Genomic DNA, 27,460 nt, shown 5'->3' with positions numbered 1-27,460 from the left:
AGGAGTATGGAGTACAAAAATGCATATTGTGAAGTGGATTTTCATGGGCCCATCCACTATGTGGGTTCCAAGACCTAATGGGGTGCATATGACTGACTATGCAGCAGGGCTCGCCTTCCTGCAAATGTGTAAAGCCAAGGATTAAGGGAGTACAAAATGCATATTGTGAAGCGGATTTTCATGGGCCCATCCAGTATGTGGGTTCCAAGGCCTAATGGGGTGCATATGACTGACTTTGCAGCAGGGCTGGCCTTCCTGCAAATGTGTAAAACAAAGGAGTACGGGAGTACAAAATGCATATTGTGAAGTGGATTTTTATGGGCCCATCCAGTAAGTGTGTTCCAAGGCCTAATGGGGTGCATATGACTGACTTTGCAGCAGGGCTCGCCTTCCTGCCAATGTGTAAAACAAAGGAGTACAGGGGTACAAAATGCATATTGTGAAGTCGATTTTCATGGGCACATCCACTATGTGGGTTCCAAGGCCTAATGGGGTGCATATAACTATGCAGCAGGGCTAGCCTTGCCGCCAATGTGTAAAACCAAGGATTACGGGAGTACAAAATGCATATTGTGAAGTGGATTTTCATGGGCCCATCCACTTTGTGGGTTCCAAGGCCTAATGGGGTGCATATGACTGACTATGCAGCAGGGCTCGCCTTCCTGCAAATGTGTAAAACCAAGGATTAAGGGAGTACAAAATGCATATTGTGAAGTGGATTTTCATGGGCCCATCCAGTATGTGGGTTCCAAGGCGTAATGGGGTGCATATGACTGACTATGCAGCAGGGCTCACCTTGCTGCCAATGTGTAAAACATAGGAGTACGGGAGTACAAAATGCATATTGTGAAATGGATTTGTATGGGCCCATCCAGTATGTGTGTTCCAAGGCCTAATGGGGTGCATATGACTGACTTTGCAGCAGGGCTCGCCTTCCTGCCAATGTGTAAAACAAAGGAGTACAGGGGTACAAAATGCATATTGTGAAGTCGATTTTCATGGGCACATCCACTATGTGGATTCCAAGGCCTAATGGGGTGCATATAACTATGCAGCAGGGCTGGCCTTGCCGCCAATGTGTAAAACCAAGGATTACGGGAGTACAAAATGAATATTGGGAAGTGGATTTTCATGGGCCCATCCAGTATGTGGGTTCCAAGGCGTAATGGGGTGCATATGACTATGCAGCAGGGCTCGCCTTCCTGCCAATGTGTAAAACATAGGAGTACGGAGAACAAAATGCATATTGTGAAGTGGATTTTTATGGGCCCATAAATATGAATTGGTAGCAGGGCAGGCCTTGAATTCAATGCAACACTTTTTCAGGAGTCATCCCGGGACAACTTATGACAGGGGTATTGTGGTGCGTCGTAATTCTTGGCAGCCCATTCACTCACAACATAGGCTACAACAGCTTAGAAGACCCACTGTTTAATTATGGCCCTTTAAGAAGATTAATGCCGCCTGATGCACCAGTAAACAGGCTCTGTGACTTTAAGAGTCCCTCCTTCGTAAATGAAAAAAGATGGGCCTCCTTATGTGTCCCACACCACATGGCCAGTTAGGACTGTTAAATGTTACAATGACATTTCCCAGTGAATGCATTTGTAGTGGTTGAAAGCAATGCTAAAGTTGAAAAACGCTTCAAAAACGCTGCATCTGAACTAAGCCTAAGTGGGAGAGGAAATTTTCGGTCTGGGGCTAAATATTTGGCCTTACAGGCAAGTAATTAACCTGCAAAGGATTTACCTTGACATATTTCCCAGCAAAACCTGTTTTGGTTTTGTTTTAATGTGTCTTTTGTGGCACTGGGAAAAATGGCATGAATCTTGGAAAAAAATGATTAAAGCTGTGAACTAGCAGTCAGGAATGCTTCCAAGGGCGATCCCCTTGATGTCCCTGTGTCATTTGAGCAGTGTTTCCATCATTTTCAGACGTTTTTAGACCTTAAAAGGACCCCCGGGGGGATCGCAGTAAAAATACTCGGGTCTCCCATAGACTTACATTGGGCTCGTTTCTCGGGTCGAGTACCAGAGTATTCCAATTTGCTCGACCTGAGCAACGAGCATCTGAGCATTTTCGTGCTCACCCATCACTAATTAGCAATCTGAGGATGCTGTTAACCAAAATTCCTTACCGTATTTTGACTATAAGGACCCCTGAGAGTGTAACATGTAGGTTTAAATAAAGTAAGGGTCATAAGGGACATACAGTAGGTAATGCTATTACTTACAGGTTGTGATTACTAAATATATTAGTCAAACATGGGAGAAGAAATGTGTACTGGCTCCCAATTCCCCAACGAATCCAGTTCAAACTACTAACACTGATCTACAAAGCCATTCACAACCTGTCCCCTCCATATATCTCTGAACTAATCTCCCAATATCTTCCCTCACGTAATCTTCGATCCTCCCAAGACCGCCTACTCTCCTCCACACTTATTCATTCCTCACACAACCGCCTCAAAGATTTCTCCCGAATATCCCCCATCCTCTGGAATTCCACGCCTCAACACGTCCGACTATCCACCACCCTCGGATCCTTCAGATGGAACCTGAAAACCCATCTCTTCAAGAAAGCCTACAGCCTGCAATAACCATTCTGCCGCCTCGCCATCGCCAGAGCCGCCGCCTTGCCATCACCAGAGCCACCGCCTCACCTCTACCTTCTGTCTGTTCCCCACTATCCCATAGAATGTAAGGGTACCGTCACACATAACGATATCGTTAATGATATCGTTGCTTTTTGTGATGTAGCAAAGATATCGTTAACTAAATCGTTATGTGTGACAGCGACCAACGATCAGGCCCCTGCTGGGAGATCGTTAGTTGCTGGGGAAAGTCCAGCACTTTATTTTGTCGCTGGATCTCCCGCTGACATCGCTGAATCGGCGTGTGTGACGCCGATTCAGCGATGTCGTCACTGGTAACCAGGGTAAACATCGGGTTACTAAGCGCAGGGCCGCGCTTAGTAACCCGATGTTTACCCTGGTTACCGTTGTAAATGTAAAAAACAAACACTACATACTTACATTCCCGGTGTCTGGTCATGTCCCTCGCCGTCAGCTTCCCGCACTGACTGGTGAGCGCCGGCCAGCCGTAAAGCACAGCGGTGACGTCATCGCTGTACTTTACGGCCGGCGCTCAGTCAGTGCTGGAAGCTGAAGGCGAGGGACCTGACCAGACACCGGGAATGTAAGTATGTAGTGTTTGTTTTTTTACATTTACAACGGTAACCAGGGTAAACATCGGGTTACTAAGCGCGGCCCTGCGCTTAGTAACCCAATGTTTACCCTGGTTACCCAGGGACTTCAGGATCGTTGGTCGCTGGAGAGCTGTCTGTGTGACAGCTCTCCAGCGACCAAACAGCGACGCTGCAGCGATCGACATCGTTGTCGGTATCGCTGAAGCGTCGCTTAGTGTGACGGTACCTTAAGTCCGCAAGGACAGGGTCCTCTCCCCTCTGTATCAGTCTATCACTGTAAACCTGTTTACTGTAAATGATATCTATAACCCTGTATGTAACCGCTTTCTCATGTACAGCACCATGGAATTAATGGTGCTATATGAATAAATAATAATAATAATACTACACACAATGTTTTCAATGATTGGTTTGTAAATTTTTTCTTTTGGCTTATGATTCGTAAAAGGCTGTTCTGTATCCTAGATCTGTTACTGTTCTTGCCAAGAATGTTTAAGGATAATGCCAATAAAGAACCTCATATACCTTTTATTCTAATATTCACATTGTTTTCTGCTTTATTTTCTGGCACCAGATCTGGTGGGCTCAGTCAGGGTGATGCAGAGGGAGGTGACGCAGTCAGTTAGGGGTGATACAGGGGGAGAGGGGCTCAGTCAGGGGGATACAGAGGGAGGTGACGCAGTCAGTCAGGGAAAATACAGGGGGAGAGGGACTCAGTTAGGGTGATACAGAGGGAGGTGATGCAGTCAGTCAGGGGTGATACAGGGGGAAGTGGCACTACCAGGGGTGATACAGGGGAAGGGGGCTCAGTCATTCAGGGGTGATACAGGGGGAGAGGGGCTCAGTCATGGTGATACAGAGTGAGGTGATGCAGTCAGTCAGGGGTGATAAAGGGGAGAGGGGCTTAGTCAGGGGCGATACAGAGGGAGGTGGTGCTGTCAGCAGTGATACAGGGAGAGGTGGCGCAGTCAGGGGTGATACAGAGGGAGGTGGTGCAGTCAGGGGTGATACAGGGGGAGGTGGTGCAGTCAGGGGTGATACAGGGGGAGAGGACACAGTCAGTCAGGGGTGATACAGGGGAGGTGGTGCAATCAGGGTGATACAGGGAGAGGTGGCGCAGTCAGGGTGATGCAAGGGGAGATAATTATTTACTGAGATAATGACTTTTGGGTTTTCATTGGCTGTAAGCCATAATCATCAACATTAACAGAAATAAACACTTGAAATAGATTGCTCTGTTTGTAATGACTATCTAATATAGGAGTTTCACTTTTTTTATTGAAGCACTGAAATAAATTAACTTCTTGATGATATTCCAATTTTGTGAGATGCACCTGTATATATTTATAATGTTGCCTAAAATACAAAGAAAATGTGTCATCTTTAACTTTAGGCCTCTTAGAGATAATTTCATCTTCAACGTGCTTAGCTGTTCAGAAAAACAGTAATTTTGACTAGTGGTGCCCAAAATTTTACACGCCACGATGTATACTATACATAAATATATATGTAAAATGTTTAGCTCAGGTACTCACCACTGTAACAGCATCATTCAGCAAGGATTCCCCAAATACTAAAATGTATAATTGTTCATTAACATGGATATTTTCAAACACCGCTAGAACGGCCACTGGATCTACAGCTGAAATTAGGCTGCCAAACAATAGGCATTGTAACAAAGAAATGTTTAATAGTCCGAAAGCTTCAATCTGACAAATCCCAAATAAGGACAAACCAATGCCAAAGGCATTCCAAAGAGTACCCACCACGGCATACAAAAATATTGTGCCCACATTGTCAAAGAAAGGGCGGGTGGGGAGGAAATAGCCGGCGTCTAGCACAATTGGAGGTAGAAGATACAAGAAAAAGACATCCGTTTTCATGGCAGGAGGAGACTTTTCATTGACAGCAAATATAATCCCACCAAGGAGAAGTCCAACCAAGATAAGTAGGCAGCTCTCTGGAACTATGGTATGCAGCCGGTGGTAGAGATGGAAACCTGTGTAAAAAGATGAATAAAAGGATGTAATGAGATGTAGTGGTGTTAAAATAAAAGCAATCTCAAACACCATGAACTTTGATTACTTTGTATCCTGCTAATGGAGAGAGGTTGTCACAATGTGCTGTCTCCATTAAAGGAATGCAGCCTTCGTAAATGGCCCATGTGTTCTACTCACAACCCTATTGGCTTGTGCATATTTTCGGTTGTAGTGCGATCGACAACACATTGGATCGCACTCAGACCAATGTTACTCTATGGGCCTGTGCAAATGTCTGATTTTTTTTTTCCTCAGACCGAGTCTGTCTGAAAAAAAAAAAAATTAAAAAAAAATCGCAGCATGCACAATTTTCATCCATAAATCACATCGCACTCAGCCATGCAAGTCAATGAGTCCGTGGAAAAAAAAATCAGACTGCACTCCGATGACATACTAGTGCAGTCTGATTTTCCCGGACTGACAGAATGGACAAGATGGAGACATTTTTTTTTCATGCTCTCCTCATCCGAGAAAATCAGAGCATACCATGATCAGAGTCCGATCAGAGTGTGATTGGTATAATCGGACCGATTTTCTCGGATGAGAGAAAATACGCTTGTATGACCCTAGCCTATTACAGAAATTCAGATGAGATGATTTTAAGGTGGCAGATGCACATTAATGAATTGTGTCACATAAAGAAGCAACCAGATTGTAATCAACTGCAATTTTGATGTCACCAAGTAGTCTCACACCACACTACTATTCCCCCATATGGTAATATAACTGCATGGAAAGTACTGTATCCTATCACTGTAATTTCTCCTTGTAGGATAAGGTATCTGGCGTCGCCCTTACAGTAAAGGGAATATGATGAAACTCTCTATGTCCATGTTCTCATGTTGAGTATTTGGCTATTTTTTACCTCAGTATTTGTAAGCCAAAACCAGGACTGGAACAAACAGAGGGAAAGTATAATAGAAACATATGCACCACTTCTGTATTTATCATCCGCTCCTGGTTTTGGCTTACAAATACTGAGGTAAAAAACTCATCAAATAGTCAACATGTGCACGTGGCCTTATAAAACACACCTTAGGCATCAACATGATGGCAGAAATTTCCAGTCACTAAACTTTTAATAGAGATATCTTTTATATATTTTATGCCAAAGGTGCGACTCACAATGCCTTTTCATTTGTGAGGATAGGAATCTGTGTATTATGCTTAAAGGCAGGAAGTTACAATATGGGCCATGACCTCCTTGAGGATACACATAATGGTATAGCTAGGTTATATAGGAGCGATCTTTACAGCAGAATACATGTGCCAGAGCAGCAAGATGGATTTCTATATCCAAACATGATAGATGATGGGACAGATCCTAGCTAAAAAATGTGGTGTAAAGTTTCACCTTTACAACGGAAAAGCTTTTAGATCCCCTTCAAACAATATTTTCCCAGTGCATTTTTTTTCTTAAATACAGTAAAATACCAAGTTTTTGCCATATTTTTGAGAAATCGTGAGAAAAAACATGATTTGGTTATGCAACGTGTGAGCACAGCCTTAAACTACTGTAAGTTTAAGATGAAAATATATCTAGTGACATTTCCTAATAGTTTCTTTAGGTGATTGTCCTGCAACAAAGCCTATATCTAATGTCCTCTTGGGCATATGAATTTGGTAGAGGAGTGTAGCTCACTTTTAAACCCCGTCTATTACCTAGAACAGAGAGCATCTGAAAACAGCAGTTCTCACCCTGGATGCATTGCATTACATGGTCGCCACTGAATTTACTAAATGCCATGAAGTAATACATTGATACCAAAGGGAATACCTGCAGGCTTGGACTAGTCCACGGTGGGTCTCTGTGCGAGACTGAGCCACCACCCTCTTATAAAAGCCGTACTTGGCACAATATACTTGAATCACTATGTACAGTCAGAGGCAGCATCTCATTCATTTAACAGTTTATTGTTATAAAAAATTGTGATTGCGGATAATGTCACATTTACATGTAGTTGAAAAGTGGGGCCCTGGAGTTGGATACAGGTGGGCTCTCGGCACCCCAGTCTGACATTGGATACCTATAAGTGCTGACATTTCCCTGGTAATGACAGCTGAGTGAGGCCTTGCTGATCACCTGGTTCTGCTAAACAAGATGGGAAAGTTCTAAAGGAACACCCCTTTTTTTTAAAAAAAAAGTGGTAATTTTCTTTTGATATGAGCTGGTTCTTCTAACGTAATTTCACCAACCAAGCAGATCTGGTTGAAAAAACAAGAGCCTACTAAGTCACATTTTATGTACAATTTTTAAAATGTAATACAGTTTGTGCAACCTTTATATGGAAACTAAATAGACAGTAATGAATATGAAATGAATATTAACCTTTAACCCCACTTAGCTTTGTCCACCATACATAGGACACACTTAACTGCACCCAATGGAAAATTGGAGGCGTGCTAATGCATGACCGGGAAGAAATGTTCGTTCTTTACTGTAACGTAACATTGCAAAGTAACAGAGTAGTCTGAAAACCAGTCCATGATATTTTACAACAAGGCCAATACTTCTTTGGTTAGATAATCCATAAGCATTTAGTAACAGGGCTACTTTATCCCTTTCCTAAAATCAAACACATTTGGCAACCATGTTTAATATAAATCTAACCCTACCAATGTCCATTAACAACATAGATGCTGTAACTAATGCATCTGAGGAATACGAGTCCCCCACACTCTTGTGAGTGCAGTATGTCTTTAATGGAAGTACACGATTCTTAAAGTGACACTCCAACCCAAAACCTAAATGTGACTATACATTTTCCATGTTTAGTCAGCGTACCTGGTGCCCTTCTGATGTTGTAACCTTTGTCAACTCAGCGGCCCCTTCTCCTCTTCTTCAAAATGGCTGCAACAGGGGCATGGAGAGCACTGTGCAAAGTCTAAACTACGTCACCTCTGCTTTTTCATTGGTGTGGAATGAACCAGAACTGATAGTGATAATGATGGTGATCCATATCGCTGCACAGAGAAGACATGGGATGAGAAGTTCAAATTTTTCCACAGTGCTTCCCATGTCTCTGGAGGAGCCATTTTTGAGAAGAAAATGGGCTGCTGATCTGACAGAGAAAGCAGATGGCAGTAGGATAGAGGGAACCAGGTGACTATACATGGGAAATGCATGTTCACAGTTAGTTCCAGGGGTGGAGGGTCACATTTCAGGAAGTCAGTCACCTCTGAATTGCCTAAGTGCAGTTAGAACAGACTATGGATTGCTATCACCTTATCTATGATGTGCAAGGTGTAGTTTGCACTCAGTTGTAGTTTGGAAGGAGAAAATAATGTTATACTTAAACCATAGTTTTTCCATTAAAGTCATCTGAGCAGCCATCGCTGTTCTTCCAATTGTGCTCACTGTTCACTTTTTGAAATCCCACTCACCACAATCATACAGTAAGCAAGACCTTAATCACTTGAATAATGGGCTTGATGGAAAGAAAAGCAGCATCTGCTCAGTGCTGCACTCCTTCATCACCGCATGACTGGAACAGGACTGGTAGAGCACGATTAATAACATTTCCTCCATTCACTGCATTCTGTAAACTACACCCTGGGAATTACCGAAAACGTAACAAGCTCTTCACTTACATTCTGAGGCAACATGTTATCTCCATTGTTTAGGTTCACTTATGCCTACAAAGCACCTGTTGTCCCAGTCGGGGCTGCTGTTTTTATTTAATAAAACAGAATGCAGCCCCAGAAAAATATTAGAAACATCACCAATTAGCAAAAAATGTTTAGAAAGGTGCATAATGTCCCCCCCAAAAAGCCAAATATTTTAGCAAAAGTTAGTATAGGGTACAGTGGGTACGGAAAGTATTCAGACCCCTTTAAATTTTTCACTTTTTATTTCATTGGAGCCATTTGGTAAATTCAAAAAAGTTCATTTTTTTCTCATTAATGTTCACTCTCCACCCCATGTTGATTGAAAAAAAACCAAATGTGGACATTTTTGCAAATTTATTAAAAAAGAAAAACTGAAATATCACATGGTCATAAGTATTCAGACATTTTGCTCAGTATTGAGTAGAAGCACCCTTTTGAGCTAGTACAGCCATAAGTCTTCTTGGGAATGATGTAACAAGTTTTTCACACCTGGATTTAGGGATCCTCTGCCATTCTTCCTTGCAGATTGTTAGAATCTGTTTAGTTTGTGACTATCCGCCATTTTCTTGTGGAGTTCTGGCTGCTGGTGTTTTTCCTCTGGTGCTGGGTTTGTCTTGGGTCAGGTGTTTGTTTCACTCTTTATTAACTAGCACCTGCCTCCCAGTCCTTGCTGGACAACAGTGTTTATCTGCTTGAGCTCTAGCTTGGTGCTTTGCTTTCTGTGTGTGTTATTTGTGCAGTGCTGGTACCTCTGGTTCTGCTAGCCTTAGTTTCTGCTTTCTAATGGTTTTTGCAGCCTTCTCTTTGTTTTCTATTAGGAGGTGACCCATTTTTGTACCCAGTCCTTAGTTCTTTTAGGGAACCCCTTCCTCTTATCTATAGGTCTTCGCTTGAGATTAACCTAGGATCGTCGGTGGGTCTATTTGCAAGGAATGGGTCGCCCACTCCATATTAGGTTTTCAGCCTAGTCATAGTGCATTGTCAGTTTTCTCCCTTCTACTTTAGTCCTGTGTTGCAGATCTGTAACAAATCCTCTCCAGTTCCGTCAGGTCGGATGGTAAACGATGATGGACAGCCATTTTCAGGTCTCTCCAGAGATGCTCAATTGGGTTTAGGTCAGGGCTCTGGCTGGGCTAGTCAAGAACGGTCACAGAGTTGTTTTGAAGCCACTCCTTTGTTATTTTAGCTGTATGCTTAGGGTCATTGTCTTGTTGGGAGGGGAACCTTCCGCCAAGTCTGAGGTCCAGAGAACTCTGGAACAGGTTTTCATCCAGGATCTCTGTACTTGGCTGCATTCATGTTTCCTTCAATGACATCCAGTCGTCCTGTTTCTACAGCTTAAAAACCCCCATAGCATGATGTTGCCACCACCATGTTTCACTGTTGGGATTGTATTGGGCAGGTGATGAGTGCCTGGTTTTCTCCACACGTACCGCTTAGAATTATCACCAAATCTCTATCTTTGTCTCATCAGACCAGAGAATCTTATTTTTCATAGTCTGGGAGTCCTTCATGTGTTATATAGCAAACCCTATGCAGGCTTTCATATGTCTTGCACTGAGGAGAGGCTTCCGTCGGGCCACTCTGCCATAAAGGCCAGACTGGTGGAAGACTGCAGTGATAGTTGACTTTGTGGTACTTTCTCCCATCTCCCTATGGCATCTATGGAGCTTAGCCACAGTGATCTTGGGGTTCTTCTTTAAATCTCTCACCAAGGCTCTTCTCCCACGATTGCTCAGTTTGGCTGGACGGCCAGGTCTAGCAAGACTTCTGGTGGTCCCAAACTTCTTCCATATAAGGATTATGGAAGCAACTGTGCTATTAGGAACCTTGAGTACTGCAGAAACTCTGTTGTAACCTTGGCCAGGTCTGTGCCTTGCCACAATTCTGTCTGTGAGCTCCTTGGCCAGTACCTTTGACCTCATGATTCTCATTTGGTCTGACATGCACTGTGAGGTCTTATATAGACAGGTGTGTGCCTTTCCAAATCATGTCCTATCAGTTTAATTAAACACAGCCTGACTCCAGTGAAGGAGAATAACCATCTCAAGGAGGATCACAAGGAAATGGACAGCATGTGACTTAAATATGAGTGTCTGAGCAAAGGGTCTGAATACTTATGACCATGTGATATATCAGTTTTTCTTTTTTAATAAATTTGCAAAAATTTCTACATTTCTGTTTTTTTTATTTTAGTCAAGATGGGGTGCAGAATGTACATTAATGAGAAAAAAAATGAACTTTTTTGAATTTACCAAATGGTTGCAATGAAACAAAGAGTGAAAAATTTAACGGGGTCTGAATACTTCCTGTACCCACTGTATGTCATGTAATAAGAGTGCCATATCTACCCCAAAATGTTATAAATGAAAACAACAGCTCGCCACACAAAAAAACAAGTTCTCACGCACCTCCATCAACAAAAAAATATAAACATTACAGGTCTTGGAAAAAAGAGGTGACAATCAATTTTTTATGACAAATTACCATTTTTTTTTCATTCATTCATTGAAAATAAAATTGCAAGTTTGCTATCACTGTAATTGTTGTGAAAATTAAGACTTCCCACGGCTATGTTGACTGAAAAATAAAAATGTATGGCTCTTGGTAGAAAGGTAGGTAATAAAACATAGAGAAAAAAAATCACCAGGCTTTAACCCCCTCACCACCTTGCCTGCTTTCACCTCCCTGACCAGTCCACATTTTAGAATTCTGACCAGGGTCACTTTAATAACTCTGGAAAACTTCAATGGACCCCAGTGATGCTGAGATTTTTTTTGTGACATATTGTATTTTATGTGAGTGATAAATTTAGGATGATATTGTTTTATCAGTGAAAATATTGAATTTGGTGAAAATTTTCCAAATTTTTTTCTATCACACAAAATGGTTAACAAAATTTACCTCATGTCTACATCAGCATCATTTTTTTAAAACATTTTTGTTAGGACATTATAAGGGTTAAAAGTTGACCAGCGATCTCTCAATTTTCCAACTATAGTAAAGAAAATACCCAGCGTAACACCATATTAAAAACTGCACCTCTCAAAGTGTTCAAAACCGCATTCGATAAGTTTATTAAGCCTTTAAGTGCTTCACAGGAATTAAAGCAATGTGGAAGGGAAAAATGAACATTTTACTTTTTCAATGAAAAATGTTGCTTTAGCCCCAAATTTAGCATTTTCACAAGGATAAGATGAGAACATTTGTTGTGCAACTTCTCCTGAGTACGCAAGTACCCTACATGTGGTGGAAAACTACAAGGGTCAGATTGGAAGAACCATCGTTTCACTTTCTGAATGCAAAAATTGTCTGCAATCGAGAGCGGACACCATGTCATATTTAGAGAATCCTTGATTTGCATAAACAGTGGAACCCCCCACAAGTGACCCCATTTTGGAAACTAGACCCCTCAGGGAATTTATCTAGGTGTGTGGTGGGCAATTTCTTCTGAGTATGTCGATACTTCATATGTGGGGAAAACCATTATTTGGGCGCACGGCAGGGCTTGGAAAGGAAGGAGTATCGTATGACATTTCAAATGCAAAATTGGCTGGAATCGACAGGGGGCATCTAGGTGCTTCACAGAATATTTTAATGTTGAGTCACGAAAAAAGAAAAAAATCTAATTTTTCAACAAAAATGTTATTTTAGCCTCAAATTATTTATATTTTCACAAGAATATCATGATAAAAAGGACCCCGAAAGGTTAGGTGCATTTTCTCCTGACTACGCCGATACCTCACAGTGGCTAAAGTACAGCACCATGGAATTAATGGTGCTATATAAATAAATAATAATAATAATGTGGAGGAAAACTTCTGGTTTGGCGCACAGTAGGGCTCGGAAGTGAAGCAGTGTCGTGCTGATTTTAATAGAATGGTCTGTAGGCGTCATGTGGCATTTGGACAGCACCTGATGAGCCTAAACAATGGAAACCCCACCCCAGGTGACCTCATTTTGGAATTTCCTGGCATGTACATTTTATAATGTATTGGCAAGCCCATGTAGAGTGTATCAGGTTGGCATATGTGAGTTGTGTAGTGTACGTCAGGTTGGCATACTGAGTTGTGTAGGTCAGAAAGGAATTTAGTAAATCCATAAATGTGTGGTACAATTTAAAGTATTCTTTTATACACAGGCCAAGTTTGTTGGGACAGGTGTCATATTGCTAAGTGGTGTCCTTATGTACCTCCCCCTTCTTTAAAACACTTGGCACCTCTTTTGCGACTTTCCTTTCTCGTAATTGCGGGGAAAGGGGGAATCCATGTACCCTACTGCAAGTCTGTGTGAGACCTGAATGCAATCACTGTGACTGTGTTCGCGGTGCTGCATTAAAAATATGACTTATCATACGTCCAAGGTCGGTAAGTGGATGTCGAGGAGTGGAACAATCAGAGGAAAAAGAATAAAGGAATGTGACCATGATCAGGAACTTCTGCGAGTTTAACGCAGCGTATTTATGCAGCGTCACACTCGCAGCGGCTAGCTGTGACAGCAGAGTGGATGGGAATTCTAGAAATCCCATGTCCACAGATGCCTGTGGATCACTTGCAAACACAGACATGCGGCACATCTATCAAGATCGCAGCACATCAATTTACATCAATACAAATGTATTGAATGCGGTGAATCCGCACGGTTCAGTGAACACATGCAAATTTACCTGCATTCAATAGAAGGCAGTGCTTTGGACGCAGTGAACATATGCCACATCCAAACAGCGGCTAGTTCCGGATCGTGGGCACCTGGCTTAATAGAAACGCATCGCCACTTCTGTATTTTTCACCCACTCCTGGTTTTGGCCTACAAATACCAAGGTAAAAACTTCAACAAATGCTCAACGTGTGCACGTGGCCTAATATACAAGTTAAAGTTCACTAAAGGCAATGTATATTCATTGCTACTACAATTTATGTCAACACATGAAAGAAGCCACTTGTGAGGCCCAGTATAAAGGACCGCTTCATATTAGTCCAGTTACTAGGACTGGTTGTGTTACAACAACACTGTGACCTATTAGATGTATTGTTGGCATATTTGTTCAATACATGAAATACATCAAGGTATTCACAATAATATACAATGCCATCTTTATATACCATGGAGATAGAACAGAAGATTACACATTACCATAAAGTTCTCTCTGTGCTCCTGCATTGTAAATGTGTTCTCTGAAAGCACCGCCATTACTTGTGGCTAACCACATAGAAATAGATTGATGAGGCCCCAAGAACTCTACTAGTCCTAATCCAAAAAATCTTTGTTTGGAGAACTCCTGTCTCATTGTGTTTTGTGTGAGTGCCAAATAAATGCAATTAGGAATTCATTTTTTTGACTGGATACTTTTATACCTTGGCTTCTAAACGAGCTGCATATTAATTATTCATTTCTAATAATCTGGCTCCAAATATGTGCTGAGCACTAAAAGGCAAAGTATTATCTGTTTGCTTAATTATCATATTATAAATGCATACTGTATATTCATATAGACAAATATATGGAAATAATGGAGAAATCTTTCTCATATTCTTATCATTGTCTATCTGATTTTACAGCATTAATTTCTAAAATGATATATAATTAAGAAAATGATTTATAATTAAGTGAATGAGTTTGTCACATCTGCCAAAAAGCTTAGATAGTGAATCAGAAAGCTTAGCTTCTAAATGAGATGCAACATGTGTTTTGGGAGTTTTGATTGGTGGTCCGCGTCCCAAGAAAGTCTATATGACCGATTCATCAAGAAGTTTTCAAATGAATTCTGGCGTAAAAATCGAAGTTGCACAAAAAGTTTGCCACTTTTGTCATTTTTACATAATTGCGGCAAGCTCCTCCAACTTTCAAAAAGTAAGTGGAACTTTAGTCACAAATGTACACCTGCCCCTGACTGTAGTACGTTTCTTGCGTACGTGCATGGTGAAAAATGCGTTAATTCTTTAAAGAGACGTACGTTTCTTAATGAATTCAGCGCATCTTACTACAGCTCTCCCTTCATTAAAACTGGCATATATTGCTCTGCTCACTCTCGAAAGATCATGTTAGAGCTTCTGTCATTTATTTCAGAAATCTCTGGACCTGCACAGAGCAAGACTTTTTATATTTTGCTGTATCATCTACATTTTTTTTTATCTACCCTTTAAAGGTGGGTAGTGAGTTAAATAATTGTGTGGGCTTAATCCCATGATAGGTGTCATTATCAGCTCTATTATGTGATACACACTGGGCTCAGTCATTGCAGCCTGATAGGCCTGGCAATAAGGGGGATGCAGGTCCCAGGTAATAAGACCATCTAATTAAAGCGAAGCGGCACATTACTGCAAGTTTTATGATTCTATTAGAGAACAGCACACCTTGCCATTCCCTTATCTAACCCTACAACTAGATTAAATCCCCTCAAAGTGCTTTTAATATACTGATAATTTTCAGGACTACAGGGAACTCGAGCACAGTTTCCATGCAAGTCAGCAAACTACAGCTACACTTTAAACCGCCCTGTAGACTATGAATAGACATAGACTGAGTTCTGCACTGGGCTGGTCATTTCTTTAGATTAGACTTCAGGGGGCATTTATGTTTTGGAATGGAATATTTGGCTTGGCATTGGCAGCACTACTTGTGATTCTTACACACGTTGCACATGGTCAATAGCACTGGATGGTGGATAACATATGACACAATGGTACCAGCTAACCTTGTGACAAATCTAAAATTAAACATGCCATAGGGTATTATTATACAATAGCCTAACATGCATGCCTACCCGACAATAATATGTGCATGTCCTTTCCTGGCATACATGCCTACCAGACAATAATATGTGCATGTCCTCTCCTGGCATACATGCCTACCAGACAATAATATGTGCCTGTCCTCTCCTGGCATACATGCCTACCAGACAATAATATGTGCATGTCCTCTCCTGGCATACATGCCTACCAGACAATAATATGTGCATGTCCTCTCCTGGCATACATGCCTTCCAGACAATAATATGTGCATGTCCTCTCCTGGCATACATGCATACCAGACAATAATATGTGCATGTCTTCTCCTAGCATTCATGCCTACCAGACAATAATATGTGCATGTCCTCTCCTGGCATACAGGATTATGAGCCCTCGCGGGCAGGGTCCTCTCTCCTCTTGTACCTGTCATGACTTGTATTGATTAAGATTATTGTACTTGTTTTTTTATTATGTATACCCCTCCTCACATGTAAAGTGCTATGGAATAAATGGCGCTATAATAATAAATAATAATACATGCCTACCAGACAATAATATGTGCATGTCCTCTCCTGGCATACATGCCTACCAGCTGCACGATAAGGAGACTATTTCTTTATAAACTAGCTTTGTAAATGACAGTCACATTGTCAGATCTGTAATAGGAAGACATCAGATCTACTCACCGATTTTAGCCAAGGAAGCCAGCAGAATCCATAGAGTGATCTCAAATGGCACCTGTACATGTGGGTAGTCAAGTGTGAAGACTGACAGCCGAGTCTCTGCTGGGGTCACCCCATGCTGGGTGCTGGTCTCTAGATTGACACCAGAAGATGAACTAGTTAAGCGGGCGAATGTGATGAGGCAGATGGGCAAGGAGTACAGCAAGCATCGATTCATGTTGTATCACTGAATCCGTAATAATGAGCGTACAGATGTGCCCAGCTCAATGTATATGAAAGGGTCACGTTGGCATTGGCACCATCCCAGGCATTGAATTAGTGGCAGCCTCTCACGTAAAGAACTGATTCACAGAGACCTTGTACTGACTTTCTGCCTTGTCTCTAGGAGTCTCATTGTGGGAACAGGTGCTGACTACATTGCCCGCCCATCAAGACTGGGACAGCCCAGCAACTCTGCCCTAAGCCTGCCTGCCTCATGGGGACATCCGAACATTTTGTGCAGGTGTCTTTTGACTGAGTGTACTATAGGGGTAAATTCCTGTTCACATGGGAGGAGAGAAGCCAGTTTCCTGGGCTTAGAATGGTTTCCTATTCCTATTGGCGTGGAGCCACGTGCTAGGTGAAGTAATAAAAGTGCAGTTCTTGTCCCCCAGGGTCAATTCTGGTGTAAAGTAACACATCAGTGGGTCTCTTGCGATCTCTGATCTGCATTGTGACCATTATTGCATTCAACCTGTTGGCTTTGGTGATGAAAAAAAAAATGGCAACAAAGTTTTTCCTGATTTTGACAACTGCTTCTGCATTCTTGGCCCATCCGGCACCCTCCACCCCCAGTAGGACTATGTGAATCGTGCTCACCCCACCAGGTACAAACATATCATTGGTGCAACCTATGCTGCCACACTAGGGCCCTGGAGGTAAGGGGCCACACATCCAGCTCCAAAGCAAATGGAATTGTGCATTATGATGAGCTATTGGACTGTAAAGAACCTTATATTGTTCTTTCACAGTGACCCTCTTCTGTCTGTCTCTGCCAGTGCTCAGCCCCCATTAAATGGTTCAGTCATGGCTCATGCCCGAGCTTCTCAGCACAATCATCCTAAAATGATTTCAGCTAGAACACAGCTTGGAGTTGTCACAGATTCCATTTCGCTCCACAATTCCCGGTTACATGATCCATCAGTCTTTCCTGTGCTTCAGGCTGCAGCTGAAGAGTCTTCACAGCTTCCCTGTATGTGCTCCTTCTATGTCTAAACCAGCCCTAGCTCCTGCGCCGCCCCCTGAACTTGGTAACCCTTTGCAGCCCTTGCCTCATTAAAGAAGCAGGTAGCACAGCACCTATGTAATGAACATTATTAAGGTTATGGGACATGGATTTTGAAGCAGATTCGCTGCAAAATCTACATCGAACAGTATTCAAAGAGTGTTTGAAGCAGTTTTTGATGTGGATTTTAAAGTGGATCTACTTCAAAATCCATATCAAAAAGCTCCAGCTAAATATACATTTCTCTTCTGCAGAGCAGTTTTTGCTACTGGGGGAGACTGGTATATTCCTTTGCCCCTAAACAGATGCAGGTTTTCCTATTACAAATCCTGCAACTGCACAAGTTACTCTTGTGCCAAAATTTGCTGGAGATCTCATACTTTTATATTTCGGTTTTGGAAAGAATTCTGCTAGCGAAAGACATGAAAGGTGACGTGACGTGACATCGTTTCTCACACAAATCAGACAGACACGGTTCTCGTAATCACAGTCAAATGTGTCACAAAGGGTACTCCCAAAGATCTAGGCATGACCAGTTGGGCTCCTTGGACTTTTTATCCACTGGGTCATAAATTGGCTCTAGTTGAGTAAGAAGACAGTACAAGAATCAGAAAAGACAATGGAAAACAGAGAGAAAGGGTCGCCGATCCTCAGGAGGCCATCATTCTCCTTTCTTCTAGTATTGTAGCTGCCATAGTTATGGCACTGGTGTGTCATTAGAGACTATGAAACAGGAAAAGGTCTTGTTGGTGCCAAGCATGAATTCTGGTGAGCTTAGTCTACCAGGAGGTGGGAGTTTATCACTAATGGCTAAGGCTTTCTGTACCACATGTGCCAAACTCTCCTTTTGATATTTTCAAGTACTCTGCTCTGAATTTGCAGTCATCCAGGTAAAGTGGCCAAAATGGAAACCTCTCTATATAGGACTACCACCAGCCCTTTTCAGGAGCCTGTTCTTCACAATGTCCACATTTCTATAGTCTAGGTTGTCCCCCCCCAAAAAAAAAAAATAAAAATCCACCATTTGCTTTAACCTCTGGGTGAATGGGCTAGTGATTGCATCAAGAAACATAAGGATAGCTGCCAAGTTCTCTTACAATCATCTTATTATTTTAGGAACCTGTTTGGTGCATCTCATTAGGAGGACAAGATCGATGACCGTCTACAGAGTTTTATTTTTTGAGTAATAAAAATCGATACAGTTGAAACGGTCTGCTCTGCTGGCTTCCTTGAACTTGTACAGTTGCAGACTATAATTGATATATTGTTTGGCTGCCAGAAAAGTCACTTTAAAGCAGCTTTCCTTCTTGTTGGACCAGCTGAATTTTGCATGTGAATTTTTCCAATGGGTTGAGTCTTAAATTAGTCTTTTCGGAGCTCAGCATTACTTTATCAAACTTACCTAATTGACCATAGTTATGGCAAAGATTCCTCAGTGGGTTTAATTATTATTATTTTAATTAAATGAACTGATGATACTTTAATGAAAAATCATGCATGTTACGGATAGAGTTTCAGAAGTGCAAGACTTGTTTTGGGTCTCATGGCTGTGGTGCTGTTTGGTTCTTTGTGACTTTACGCTTTCTCGCCTTCTTGAAGGAGGGAGGCTGGCCTGAGCATAATTTACTCAATCTTTTTAGATTGAAGCCAGGCTTCTTCCAGTTTTACATTTGACTTTATTTATTCACTGTTTAATGTGTTCATCCTTTAGTTTTAAGAAGACCAAGCTTTTAGGGCTGCTTTACTTTTATTGGGTAACACAAGAAGCATCTTATAGGCTCGAAGGGTCATTCTCATGCTATAATATTGTTTTGTTATGTTGAGGCCTCAGATGTTTATAAATCCCCCCTGAGCTGCTACTGCACAGTTGCAGCCTGTGCCATTTTCAAATGGATTTTTCTTTTAATGAATTTCAGGATAACCACAAAAAAAAGTAATTATTTACATAATACACGTGATCAGCCTGCAGCACTGGTGCCTGCTTGCATGGGGAGTTTTTTCCAAAATATATATATATATATATATATATATATATATATATATATATACACACTGTGTGCAGAATTATTAGGTAAGATGTATTTTGATCTCATGATACTTTTTATACATGTTGTCCTACTCCAAGCTGTTCAGACTTGAGAGCCAACTACCAATTAAGTAAATAAGGTGATGTGCATCTCTATAATGAGGAGGGGTGTTGTCTTATGACATCAAAACCCTATATAAGGTGTGCTTTATTATTAGGCAACTTCCTTTCCTTTGGCAAAATGGGTCAGAAGAGAGATTTGACGGGCTCTGAAAAGTCCAAAATTGTGAGATGTCTTGCAGAGGGATGCAGCAGTCTTGAAATTGCCAAACTTTTGAAGTGTGATCACCGAGCAATCAAGCGTTTCATGGCAAATAGCCAACAGGGTCACAAGAAGCATATTGGGCAAAAAAGACGCAAAATAACTGCCCATGAATTGAGGAAAATCAAGCGTGAAGCTGCCAAGGTGCCATTTGCCACCAGTTTTGCCATATTTCAGAGCTGCAACATTACTAGATTAAAAAAAAAGCACAAGTTGTGTGATACTCAGGGACATGGCCAAGGTAAGGATGGCTGAAAAACGACCACCTTTGAACAAGAAACATAAGATAAAACATCAAGACTGGGCCAAGAAATATCTTAAGACTGACTTTTCAAAGGTTTTATGGATTGATGAAATGACAGTGATTCTTGATGGGCCAGATGGATGGGCCAGCGGCTGGATCAGTAAAGGGCAGAGAGCTCCATCCAACTCAGACGCCAGCAAGGTGGAGGTGGGGTACTGGTATGGGCTGGTATCATCAAAGATGAACTTGTGGAACCTGTTCGGGTTGAGGATGAAGTGAAGCTCAACTCCCAGACCTACTGCCAGTTTCTGGAAGACAACTTCTTGAAGCAGTGGTACAGGAAGAAGTCGGTATCGTTCAAGAAAAACATGATTTTCATGCAGGATAGGCTACGTTCACACTAGCGTTCTGCTAGTGTGCGTCGCCTTAGCGTCGGGCGACGCAAAGGGCGACGCACGCGTCATGCGCCCCTATGTTTAACATGGGGGACGCATGCTTTTTTGTGTGTTGCGTTTTGCAACACTTGCGTCTTTTTTGCCGCTAGCGTCGGACCAAGAAAACGCAACAAGTTGCATTTTTCTTGCGCCCGATTTTCGGCAAAAAACGATGCACGCGTCGCAAAACACAGCGTTTTTGCGTGCGTTTTGCCGCGTTTTTGTGTGCGTCGTGCGTTGCGTCGCCGACGCAGCGGCGCGCAACGCTAGTCTGAACGTAGCCATAATGCTCCATCACATGCCTCCAACTACTCCACAGCGTGGCTGGCCAGTAAAGGTCTCAAAGAAGAAAAAATAATGACATGGCCCCCTTGTTCACCTGATCTGAACCCCATAGAGAACCTGTGGTCCCTCATAAAATGTGAGACCTACAGGGAGGGAAAACAGTACACATCTCAGAACAGTGTCTGGGAGGTTGTGGTGGCTGCTGCACGCAATGTTGATCGTAAACAGATCAAGCAACTGACAGTATCTATGGATGGAAGGCTGTTCAGTGTCATCATAAAGAAAGGTGGCTATATTGGTCACTAATTTTGGGGGGTTTTGTTTTTGCATGTCAGAAATGTTTATTTCCAAATTTTGTGCAGTTATATTGGTTTGCCTGATGAAAATAAACAAGTGAGATGGGAATATATTTGGTTTTTATTAAGTTGCCTAATAATTCTGCACAGTAATAGTTACCTGCACAAACAGATATCCTAATAAGATAGCCAAATCTAAAAAAAAAAACACTCCAACTTCCAAAAATATTAAGCTTTGATATTTATGAGTCTTTTGGGTTGATTGAGAACATAGTTGTTGATCAATAATAAAAATAATCCTCTAAAATACAACTTGCCTTATAATTCTGCACACAGTGTATATATAATATTCATTATGTAAACAAGGAGGCAGGTCATTGAGGGATCAGTGACCTGTCAGCAGGCTGCATTATGAATACCTAAGCAGACCACAGGAAAGCCCCCCACACAGGTCCACCTCAAAGCATGAGCATATCATTAAATAAAAACTGAAAATAAAGATTAAACAACAAGATGGATTTCATTAACCATGGTATCATTGTAATCAGTATAACTGTTCCAACCTGACACTGTATGTAGGTTACTGTGCACAATCCTGCTGACAGGTTCCCTTTAAACAAATGGTGATATCTGTAACGCTCGCGCCAAGACTGGTTGGCGCGGGCATCTGGGGGTGTGGCCCCACTGGACCACAGAACAAACTTCCCTGGAAGGGACGTAACTAAGTAGCTTCCTAGGTGTTCACTGGAGCCTCTGATGGTGAGGTCAGACTTGTGCAATAGGAAGCTACCAGGTGCCACTCCAGGGTGGAGCCTGACTGTGGGTGCTGATCCCACTGGGGACGAGACGCAGGCAGGCACAGCTGTGACACTGGCTGACGGATGGGTACAGCAGAGTCCCTGATGGGCAGACTGGCTTGACGGAGATACAGGCAGACAGACGGGCACGGCTGGCACTCAGGCAGACAGGCGGGCACGGCTGGCACTCAGGCAGACAGGGTTGATACTCTGGTAGGAACTGGTATACAGGCGGGTGTATGGAAACAGGTAAGAACCTGTTCAGACTGGAGAGTATATGGAAACAGGTAGGAACCTGTTCAGACTGGAGAGTATATGGAAACAGGTAGGAACCTGCACGGCAACTTGCTGAACAGAGGTAGAGCAAGAGCGAATGCAAAGCAGAACCACAGGAGGCGGAGTAAGAGCAGAGAAGGAGAAGGCAGAGCTAAGAGCAGAGAAGGAGAAGGCAGAGCTAAGAGCAGAGAAGGAGAAGACAGAGCTAAGAGCAGAGAAGGAGAAGGCAGAGCTAAGAGCAGAGAAGGAGAAGGCAGAGCTAAGAGCAGAGAAGGAGAAGGCGGAGCTAAGTGCTGGAGGCGTAGCCACGTGCAGAAACGCAGGAGGCGGAGCCAAGAGCGAGAGACGTAGAACCGCAAGGAGCGGAGCCGCAGAGCGAGAGCTGAGCAGAATCGTAGAGCAAAGCCACAGAGTGCAGAGCAAGGTTACAGAGAGAAAAGCCGAGAGACACAGAACCACAGGTTGTGGCAGAACTGAGCAGAGAGAAGCCGAGCCACAGACAGTGGCAAACAGAGCAGAAAGATAAGGCGGAGGTACACACAGCAGAGTGGGAAATTACTAATGACAAAGGAGGAGCAGGAACGGACATAGACCAGAGTTCAGACAGGAACGGACATAGAAACAGAACACAGATTAAGGCCTGCAATTGCAGCCCTCAGAGACAGGAAACAGACACGACCTGGCAGCTCAGTAGCAAGTGCTAACTGAGGGAAATAGTTTGCTCAGGCCTCCTCCAATAGGTGAGGATGCCTTAAGTATCAGAGACCTCAAGGCTATCGGCCAGGAGCACCTTAGGGAGGTGCACACAGTCTCAATAAGAATCCGGAGTTGCTGGCGCCGCCCCCCCTATGCACACAGCCAGGAAGTGTACACAGAGCAAGCGGCCATGGAGCACATGGCATGGAGCCGGCGGCAGACAGATCTCACAGCATGGCACAGGGTGAGTGAGTAGATGTAATAGGCAGGTGGGGAATGGAAGGCCATACAGTGATGCCGGCAGGGTTGTTACAATATCTGTACCATTGTCTGCTTCAGTTAACTGGCAATTGAGGACCCTGTTTTACTCTAGTCTTTGGACTTATGGGTTTGTGCAGTCTGGAAGCTTGGAAGTTGGTTACTGGCTTGATATTATGGTTGGGATGGTTTGCTCCATATTTAAACTCTTGAGAGTCAGTTTCCGGTTACCTATGTAAGGCAGGTGACCGGATGCATCATGAGGCAAAAACAGCCAATCAGCTTAATATGTATATTCCCTTGATATGGCGGGGAATTGCGGTAGTTATACATTAGGTAAATAATGTGAAACAAAACAATCAAAAGGTAATTATACACTATAGAATATATCAAAAGTACTAGAATTCACTTTTAAATGTTATGGAAGCCTCTTGTTGGTTATTCTCTTAACCCTTTAACAGGGGTTGTACACCCCCTTTACAGGGGAGCTAACATGCTGGCTTCTTTTCTGGTCATGGTACTAGCGGGGTCGCCGATTCTTCCCTCTAGACCGCAAGTCCTCCTGACAAAGTCTACCAGGGCACATTGGGCCTCTTTCACTTCAATCGATCCTCACCCTATCTGTTGTCCTGGCCCAGGCCAACCCCTGTACTGTATGTCAGTGCTACCGTATGTCATCTAGGCTCTCGGTCTTGGCCGACGCAGGTTTGGGATTTGTGTCTTAACTGGCAAAGTGTGGAGAATGGGTCTGGGCCAGCACAGATCAGGTCCTCAGTCCTTGACCAGTGTTGTCTGGTCTCTGGGTTTAGTCTAGTACCGCTTGGGTCCTCATTGCAAGTGGACAGCAAGCTGCTGGCACATGCTTCCTGCTGAGGCCTGTCACTCCGACTGTGGCATCTTCTCCTGTTCACGTATTGACCACTCTCTTCTTTGGCGCCAAAGCCCCCTTTGGTTTGGGGAGCAGACCTTTTGTGCTGTCATCAATGGCACCTGACTAGGTGTTACATTCAAACTTGTCCTCTCTACAACTCTTCCACTTTTGGTTAGTTCCTCTGTTGGTCCAATCTGAATGGTAGATGGCAGCCTACTTGCACCAACCGCACACAGTGACATGGTGTTTCAGGAGTATTGTCACCTCCTCGTACAACTACCACTGGTTAAGTTTGTTTACGTCTTGTGCAACCTGTGTTATTCCTGTCCTGATCTTGGCCCATTTCATGACCATTCTTATGTGTTTTAACTCTATATCTTGTATGCGCTCCTGGTTCTGACCAGGCAATCTGTCCATTTTTGCCACATGCATCACTGGTCAGTCACTACTCCAAGATTTCACCCTATAGACAGGCTGGAGTGAGCCGCCCACCGCCTCCCCCGGGCGGCGTACGTGGAAGCCGCCATGACAGGGGGTTTGGAGCATGAAGAAGGGGGCATGGGGTTCGCTCCTAGGGGAGGGTTAACTTTTCTGGAGAGGGGTATAGTGTGAGCGGGTGGGAGGAGCTGTTCACTTCTTGCTCAGTGGACTCGTGAGCAGGGAGCACTCACCAGCGCTGAACATGGCGGCCATTGAGCAGGTGCTGGCACAGCTGCGGGCGACGGTGGCATCGCAGCCTCCCGGCTGGTTAGAGGTACAAGTAGCAGGCATCCTGGGCGGTACCAGCAGCGGCGGCAGCGGTGCGCATCCCCCGGCGGCTGGGCCCGGTGAGCGGCGATCCCCTGATACTGCCCCGGCGTCCCAGCGGTGGCACAGGAGCCCCTCATGGGACCCTCCGGGCCGCGCACAAGCGCCCCAGCAGGCCGTGGTCCGGGAGGAATCCACCTGCCGCGCTGGGGCCTGCGGCGGCAGTCGGGCCTTCTCCCCCATCACTCCGGGGGCCTGGGCCCATGCGCGCCAGAGCGGCTGCAGGACACGGTGATGTCACGGTGGGCCGCGGCGGTGATGCCCGTCTCGGGCGGCCTGGCTCTGGCGGGGGAGCATCCCAGTGGCAGCGGCGGGCGGCATCCCAGACCCGTGGCTGCTTGACTCGGCTGGGGTATGCCATTCCCCTCATGCATCTGCGACTGGGCCCGCACCTCTTCCTGAGATGGCGGCAGATGGCAGCATTTCGGATGGCGGGTCTGGGTCTGGGCCTGAGGGATACCTGGCGGCCTCCTCGAGTGACAGGGTCAACGCGGTCCCCTTTGCAGGGGTCGGATCAGCTGGAGTGGTGAGGAGCGAAGTTCATGTCCGGGGGGACACACGGACGGCTTCGGGATCAAGAGATGGCTGGACGGTGATGGTGTCTGTGGCTGGGGGGATCACAGCTCCCTTGCAGCCTGGTGAGAACCCTTCTATGTTTTGTTTGTCCCCGGCATTGTCAACGCCGAATTTGACTACGGTAGATCGGGTTGTGGGGTATGTAGAGCGGGGTGAGGGAGTTGGTTTGCGGGCGGATACGAGTCGTGAAGGGGTGGGCGAGTTGTTGTCGGGGTATGGGAGCTGTTGTCACGGTTGAGCAGTGGTAGGCCGAGGCCGTCCCCTTTGTCAGCTTGGGTCAGATCGTCTGATCCGGGATTAGCGTTGTTAGGCAGCGGTTCGGTTGACCAGGGCAAGTCGGCCGAGCCGGTCTCGGTATCTGTGCAGACTGAGAAAGAGAAGGAAGGGGGCATTCGGCTAGATGATAAGGCGCGTGGTGAGGTGTATGTGTGCTTTGAAGGGCCGTTGGGGGCGCACTTGAAGAAGGAGGTGTGTGAAAAGATTTGGAAGGACGAGTATGTGGAGATATTTTCACATTTACCGCTGGAGAAATTTAACCTGGATAAGAGTAAGAAGGAGGATGAGGAAAAGCGGCGATGGCGCCTTATTCCTCAGACGTTTGTGAACTGGCTTCAGGCTTTCGCGATTTTGGCAAGTGTTATTGGCGAGAAGGCTCCCGAGAATTGCTCAGCTTTGTTTTGTTATATGGATTCCATAGGGGAGGTGCATAGGGCCTATAGTGGTCAAGCATGGTTACGATACGATGAGCAGTTTCGGCAGCGGAAGGCGGTTCGTCCAGTGATCAGATGGGATCAGAAGGACATCGGCTTGTGGTTGTGCGTAATGGCACCAACGAAGTTTGGTCACTCCTTTCAAGGTGGGGCCGGAACTTCCGGCCAAGGCACTGGGCAGGGTTCCTCTTCAGGAGCCGGGGGTCAGTCAGGACAATCCAGCAGTCAGAAGCGAGGACCAGTGTAAGTTCGGAGCGACTTGCAAGTTCAAGCATTTGTGCTCGCACTGCAACGGCGCTTCACACGGAGCCTCCAAGTGTTTTAAGAAGAAAGGGAAGCCAGAGGGTAATTCCAAAGGGGGTGACTCCAGTGAGGTTGGACGCGATGGCCCCTTATCTAGATAGGTTCCCTGATAGGGAGAGGGCAGAGTTGCTCCAGGCCGGGTTTGACATTGGCTTTTGTATACCGGCCCCGGGTTTTGTGGTACCACCGACTTTGAAGAATCTTAGATCGGCCGAGTTGCACGCATCAGTCGTGTCTGAAAAGTTAGGCAAAGAGGTGGCTTTGGGTAGGATGTAGGGTCCGTTTCCCACTCCTCCTTTGGACGATTTGGTGGTGTCGCCTTTGGGCGTGGTGCCCAAGAAGGAGCCCAATAAGTCCCGGCTCATTCAGCATTTGTCATACGCGAAGGGGAGGTCGGTTAATGACTGGATTGATCCGGAGCTCTGTTCTGTGGTTTATACGTCGTTTGATGAGGCAGCCAAGTGGGTGCGCAGTTGCGGTAGGGGGGCATTGTTGGCCAAGACCGATATTGAGTCAGTCTTTCGTTTGCTGCCGGTTCACCCCGATAGCGTGAGGTTGTTAGGCTGTTATTGGGACGGCAGGTTTTATGCTGACTGATGTTTGCCGATGGGCTGTTCACTGTCGTTATTTTGAGGCTTTCAGTTCTTTTTTGGAGTGGGCGGTGTGGGATGTGTCCGGATTGGACTCGGTGATTCATTATCTGGATGACTTCTTGTGCATAGGCACCGATCAGTCTCAATGTTGTGAGGTCCTGTTAAGGACGGTTGTTTGGGTCGCTGAGCATTTTGGGGTCCCGCTGGCACCAGGCAAGACGGAGGGTCCGTGCACGAGTTTGTCCTTTTTGGGTATTGTCATCGATTCTGTGAGGTGGGAGTTTAGGTTGCTGGTTGATAAGGTGTTGGGCCGGAGAGACGAGGTGGCCCGAGCTAGACGTTTGAAAAAATTGCCGCTGCGCGAAGTGCAGTCGCTCTTGGGGAAGTTGAACTTTGTGTGCCGAATTATTCCCATGGGGAGAATTTTTTCACCTAG

At 44.4% G+C, this 27,460-nt stretch overlaps 1 protein-coding gene across 1 annotated transcript in view; it reads right to left on the bottom strand.

Annotated features, from left to right (window-relative positions):
* LOC138670362 (sodium/hydrogen exchanger 2-like) overlaps window positions 1-17,506 on the bottom strand; it is a 169,014-nt gene extending 151,508 nt beyond the window's left edge. The window contains exons 1-2 of the mRNA XM_069757627.1: window positions 16,270-17,506; window positions 4,743-5,206 (exon numbers count right to left, since the gene is read on the bottom strand). Coding sequence (XP_069613728.1) covers window positions 4,743-5,206; window positions 16,270-16,483 — 678 coding nt within the window. The 5' untranslated portion in view covers window positions 16,484-17,506. The remainder of the gene's footprint in view (window positions 1-4,742; window positions 5,207-16,269) is intronic.
* Between the last annotated feature and the right edge of the window lie 9,954 nt (window positions 17,507-27,460).

Source organism: Ranitomeya imitator, chromosome 3 (assembly GCF_032444005.1).
Source record: "Ranitomeya imitator isolate aRanImi1 chromosome 3, aRanImi1.pri, whole genome shotgun sequence".
Classification (NCBI taxonomy): domain Eukaryota; kingdom Metazoa; phylum Chordata; class Amphibia; order Anura; family Dendrobatidae; genus Ranitomeya; species Ranitomeya imitator.
This window is presented reverse-complemented; position numbering and strand designations above follow the sequence as displayed.